This window comes from Papilio xuthus, unplaced genomic scaffold (genome assembly GCF_000836235.2).
Source record: "Papilio xuthus unplaced genomic scaffold, Pxut_1.1 DF825946.1, whole genome shotgun sequence".
NCBI lineage: Eukaryota > Metazoa > Arthropoda > Insecta > Lepidoptera > Papilionidae > Papilio > Papilio xuthus.
Window position 1 is genome coordinate 16,034,002 of NW_013532703.1, and position 6,000 is coordinate 16,040,001.

The window sequence follows — 6,000 nt, forward strand, 5'->3', positions numbered from 1 at the left end:
TTAATTGCACAACTTATGTCAATAATGGTTCGCCGCTACACGTGCTCGTCGACTCGCGTCGCGTTTCGCTGACCCCACCCCGCTGCAACTGCACTCCTCACATTGTTGTTTTATTTTATTTTACGACACATATTAAATTATATTACATACATACTCCTTTATAAATATGGCATAAAGGTCAGTTTACATTGCTAGTAGTTACTCTAGCGTCATTGGGAAAATTTGTAGATTTGATGATAAAATGAAAAAAATAAAAACAGAATCACCGGCGGAGGATACTATAACGGCTATTTTTACTACAATCTTAAATTAAATAATAATTATTCGTTTCCACTACTAGCTCGGAAGAGCCTGAAGTATTCTTTTTACCTTTTGTAAAATAAAACCAACTAAACCTTCACTTAAGGTAGGCTCCGAGCCCCTCGGCGGAGCCGTATAGTGAGCTGATGATGATGATGAAACCTTCACTATCAGGAACCCTAAGTGTTCTTGTAAATATTTATATCTATAATACAAATTCCGTGGTTTTTCTTTAGTACTAGAACTTTTCAAAATCTACAAAACGTCGTGTAGGCAGCGGACATTCTCATCATATAACGTGGCTCAGTCTCAAAGGAGTCGAGTCATGACTTATTCAAAAGACAATCTCCCGCTTCTCTAGCGGCTTTGAATGAGCGGTGCGGCCGCACGAGGCGGCTCCTTTGTTGCACTCTATTCACTTATTATGTCCCCGCCTGCACTATGACACGTGGGGATTCTTACAGTAATTCAACACATCTACGTTTGCATTGAATCTGTCACATTTCTGAGATAGTTGCCAACTTGCTGAAAGTACGATCCTATTGTATATAATGCAGTTTTACGATATCTGGAATGCATATTAATTGGTTTGCTTAAATCTCAAAGTATTTATGAATTTAATTATTTACTATATACTATTTACTTTCGCGGAGAGTTTAAATCAGTCGCCGGTCCACTCTTCACTACCAAAACGCAGTGTGAGATTGTTATAATGAGCACACTTAACTTACTTGACAGAACAGAATCTGATATATGTCATTTTCAATTAAGTTTACAGCGGGTTCGTAAAGTGTCTTCAAAACGTTCAATCAGCAAATCTGAGGGATATGCAACTCGTTAGCAGCTCCGACCAGCTCTCTCTATCTCGCACAATGCCATTGTCTCGCTCCTCTATTTTTCCTCTGTTTTTACTACATGATAAATGAAAATGTATATACCTATGTATGATACCTATATTTCATTGTCTTAGATGCTGCGGGACATGCGGGGGGCGGGCGGCGAGGCCACGGGGCACAGGTTCCGGCTGGTACAACTTGTGCTCAACGCGGTGGCACTGCTCGCCATAACTGCAGCGCTCTTCGCATACTTCCGAGCCAATCCCGCCGTGCAGGTGGGTACCATTACCTGCCCCTCGGTGGGGACGTATAGTGAGCTAATGATGATGAAACGAGGGAGTAACCACAATTCATATTTCTTTATAGGTACAAATTACTTCAATCTTTCGGTTCGCTCTACGTAGACAATTAAAAATAAAGCACTTTTAAAGTCTTCGCGCTTTATATAGACTCAACAGCTCATAGAATTGCATCGCATGAAGTGGCATTTTCGTACGCGTCGGAGCGCGAATCGTTACCTCGGCCACTCGCCACTCAGATACAATTATACTTAGTTAAGTTTCCAACTATGAAGGTTTGAAAACAAGTTTCACGTTCTCAATGTTCTATGAAATAAATACTTTTATCTCAAAAACGTTAATGGATTTTCAAATATATATTTTACAGTGTAATTTAAAAATGATGATAAATTAAAGGGAACACCGTTATATTTAATACGATTAAATAATTAAGAAAAAGTCACAATCAACAACAACTTTTGATTTTTCGTTATCAGTCAGTATCGTCAATTCAGGATGGGCTTGTGTTTGTTCCGAGTGCGGGTGCATGTTTGTTAATAAGTGTTCATAATAGGGACACGATACATACATGTACCTCGTAGACAGAGCGTAGGTGTCGACATCACAACGACCTCTGGTGTGACGACAAAAGTGAAAACATACTCAAGGGCAGACATGCCACGTAAGCGCTCATTAAATATCTATGTTGTGTCAATACGTACTTAGAATCAAACGTCACTAAACTGCTTAGAATAACATTTATAAATAATTTCCATACCTCTTACTTATTTGTTAACATATGTAGTTGTCATAGAGCGGTGTGATCTTTTAATGTCATGTTAGAAATATGTTTTCACTAGCATATACCTCAAAAGCTTTCTTGAAAATAATTTATCATTTTCATGAATAAATGTACAAGTAATAAAACAACAGATGCCGTTCAATGTAATGTGGAATTCAAAGTTATAGAAACAATCGAAGTTTCAAGATTTGTATACAAATTTCAAAAGGCATTTTGTTATCGTTTGCTTGTTTTCATTTGAAAAAGGAATTCCAGGAGACGTTTGTGCAATTTCTATAAATCGGTAAAGTTCGCAAAAACTTCATTGTAAAGGAAGCATTATTGAGAAAGAGATTTTACAAGGTTTCCATTGAATGTGACCTCCGCTACGATTGTTTGTGAGTCTTACAATGGTCAGAGGTAGATTTTTTCTTTTGAAAATCACGATACTGCCTTGTAAGTTCTTTACCTTTGTTACCTGTTGCGAAGTCATAGTAAAACACGGTATTACATTCTTTGTAGGCATTATTCTTCCTTAGTATCTAAATGAAATTCTGTAATTATAAAATGTATTATAAATTCTTTAATTGATTGCGTTTAATATTATGAAGAGTAATGATTATAATTAAATGATGCTTACAAAAAATGTTAAACCTTGTCAGAATTCATTATAAGAAATCTGTCGAGGAGCCTGAATTACTTACTAATTATTCAAAGGGCTATTGTACGACGTCCATTGTGTTCGATACGAAGTTTTTATACTTTAACAAGGCCTCAGAAGAAACCTTCGTTTATATTATGAATTATAAACAACTTTATTATTAATAGAAGCCATAAATATATATACATATATTATATATTGCTTTAATATATTTTCAAATTAGCTTCGCATCGCGTTATTAAACATATAAATATTATAAAGCAATATCATAACATGATTTATCTAACAATTTTATTTTAAAGACGTCTCTACCTTATGTTATTAAATCACCGGTTCTGGAAATGTGTTCCAATCTTTTAATATTAAGCTTTTATTTTGAATTAAAAAATTTAAAACCCAAACAGTTACTCTATTTTTTTATTTAAAATAATCATCAGGCACAGCGCCTCAGTTAATTCTTCTTTAATTAACCGAAGCGTTCACTCTTTGCTGAGTCAACAAGAGTTTGCTGCTAGTTATCAGGCGCTTAACCGCCGCGGCGGCTGACTGAGCATACCGAGAACTTATGTCAACAATTATTTTGAACCTCACTGATAAGAAACAAAACTCCTTAATTTTTCCTTAAATTTAAAATGCTTAGTACTGACAAGTTTTGGTACTGAAGTCAATTAAAGAACTATTATGGACAAGAAGCACTTTTCTTCGAATAACGTCATATTCTATACTTTCATATACTTTCTTTCCTTTGTGGTAAAAAATTTTTTACTTTACATTTTCATTCGGTAACATTCAAATATATTAAAAACATGATTCAAAAATAAATTTAGAAATACAAATATGATTCAGATAAACAAAATTGGTAATAAAAACGCAATGATGATATATTAATGTTTATCTTTCACTTTCCCTTTACTTTTTCCACATGACCTGGTGATATGTACCTATGAACTACTCGTACACAAGACTGCGCTTTTAAACCGCAGTTCAATCATCTTACACGAAGTAGGTCAAGTGCGGAATTGCCGTTTATTCCGTTCAGAAAACTTTTCTTCGTCTCAGTCACTCGAGCTGAGACAAATTGTTTTTGTAGCTTTTCTATCCGAGTCACCAGTTATGTATATATATATTGTATATTTTGTAATCTACGAACTTTTTCTTTGAACTTGCATTTCTGCGTAGTTTTTCTCATACTGAATTATGTATTTGACGTTTCTTCTTAGCTCTATAGTTTAGGTTGTATAAAAGTTAATATAATTTTGAAAAATACCTAGATTTTTATGTTTGTGTTTACTTTATTTAAAGTGAATAAGGTCTCGCCATACATTTGTATATTTTTACTCATGTGAATTATCTAACAAACGGTAGCAAAACAATGTAAATGAATAACATTTCTTGCAAAATTCCAGGTGTACCTTCATTTAAGCGGGCACGTTTGTTCCGCTTACAAAAAAATCTCATTTTAATTAGCAACGTTTTGGGCAAAATAATGTTTAGAGCTAGAGGGCCTGTGTGAGAGGGGAATGTGGGATCATTGTACGAAAAAGTTAATATACGAATGCCTCAGGGCTCGCTACATGCCCGCTTTTATTAATTAAATTACTATTTAAATTAATTTCTTAGCACTTTTTTGCTTAGGTTAATTAGAATAATTAAAAAAGAAATATAAATACATGTATTACTAAATAAACAAGACAAAATTAATCCACATGTAGTTGGTAAAATCTGAAATTACTGGATGATTTTATCATTCTTTCTCCATTACAAAGCTACGGTTTCCCAAAATTGTACGGAAAATTCATTGTTTCTATGCCAAATACAGACTGATGATCAAATTGTTTTATTTATGAAAGTACTATATATATAATGTTTATCCGCAGTACGTATCGCAAGTAGTGAACCGGTCGGTGATAGTACCGTGGCCGGCGCCGGCGGAGCCCCCGGGTGCGCGCAATCCCGCGCCCGGCGTCTGCCTGCCCGTCATCGTCTCCTTCTGCCACCAGCATCGCATCTCCTACAACTTTACAGTCTTCCCTAACTACATCGGCCACTTCGGCCAAAGGGACGCTCAACAGGTGATAACTGTCACAATATTATGCTATCACATACCTACCATGCTTTTTAGATTTATTTCTTTGCTTGGTAGAACTAGAAATAAGTAGACTTAGTAGTGACAAATTATTAAACACTTTTAGATAAACAAAAGCTTACCAAATTCCGGTTTGATAGTAATAGTCCAGCTTGTATCCAATAGTCAGAATGGGACAGTGAAAGTGGGACGTGAGTCGACGTCGGCTGCGGAGATCAGGACGTGTCGTGTTTACAAATTAATTGATAGTGAGCGCTCATGATAACGAGCTGTCACGTGGGAACTGTCAATTAACTTCGCTCCCTCCGCAACAAACTTACTGCCAAATGACATCATCTCGATTGACTTCATTTAATTATTATTTGTATGGGTTAAAATAGTAGCCAAACGTAAAAAAAACTAATCCAAACCACGTGTTACACGAAACAAAGAAAAATTTTAGTTACTGTTACTTTTAAACTGTTACTTAATTGCTTAAGATTTTAAATTTCTTTTCATTTGTGAAATCTAAATATTCGATACAATTTAAAGAAATTAAATTGTTTTTAATGTCACGGGTTGCTTGGTAACGGAGATCGGGAAATGTAATTCCTCGATGCCGACTGGAACTAGCGTTAATAAATAACCCTTTGTCGGTGGATTCCGACAGGCAAATGTTAAACGCACCGACCGGCGCGGCGCATTGTAGCGGTGACGTTGATTGATATCCCTTCGATGAAAGCAACCCCTTAATTACTGTAGATGTCGTGTTAACGACGACTGTATACTTCGTGGTTGCTAAGGTTACATGGCCTACGGCGTAGCATGTCGTTGTTACATTTTTTTTTTCTTCGTTGGCCAACACGTATAAATAGATAATTTTGATCCTATGATTCTTATTGGCCTTTCATTATCACTTTTACTGTAGATTATAGTTGAAAAATCTTATTTTAATAAGTAGTACCTAGATGACCGTATTTTTTTTAATTGTGTTTTTTGGAAATCATATTTAGGTACGAATTACTAATAAAATGATGTCAGGAAGAGTCATATTTTTCAGTTGAGACTACTCAAACGCC

General features: G+C 35.4%; 1 protein-coding gene across 1 annotated transcript in view; it reads left to right on the forward strand.

The window, feature by feature from the left end:
* The window catches only part of Corin (corin serine peptidase), a 33,292-nt gene that overhangs the window by 18,233 nt on the left and 9,059 nt on the right, over positions 1–6,000 (forward strand). The window contains exons 5-6 of the mRNA XM_013320332.1: positions 1,271–1,411; positions 4,734–4,928. Coding sequence (XP_013175786.1) covers positions 1,271–1,411; positions 4,734–4,928 — 336 coding nt within the window. The remainder of the gene's footprint in view (positions 1–1,270; positions 1,412–4,733; positions 4,929–6,000) is intronic.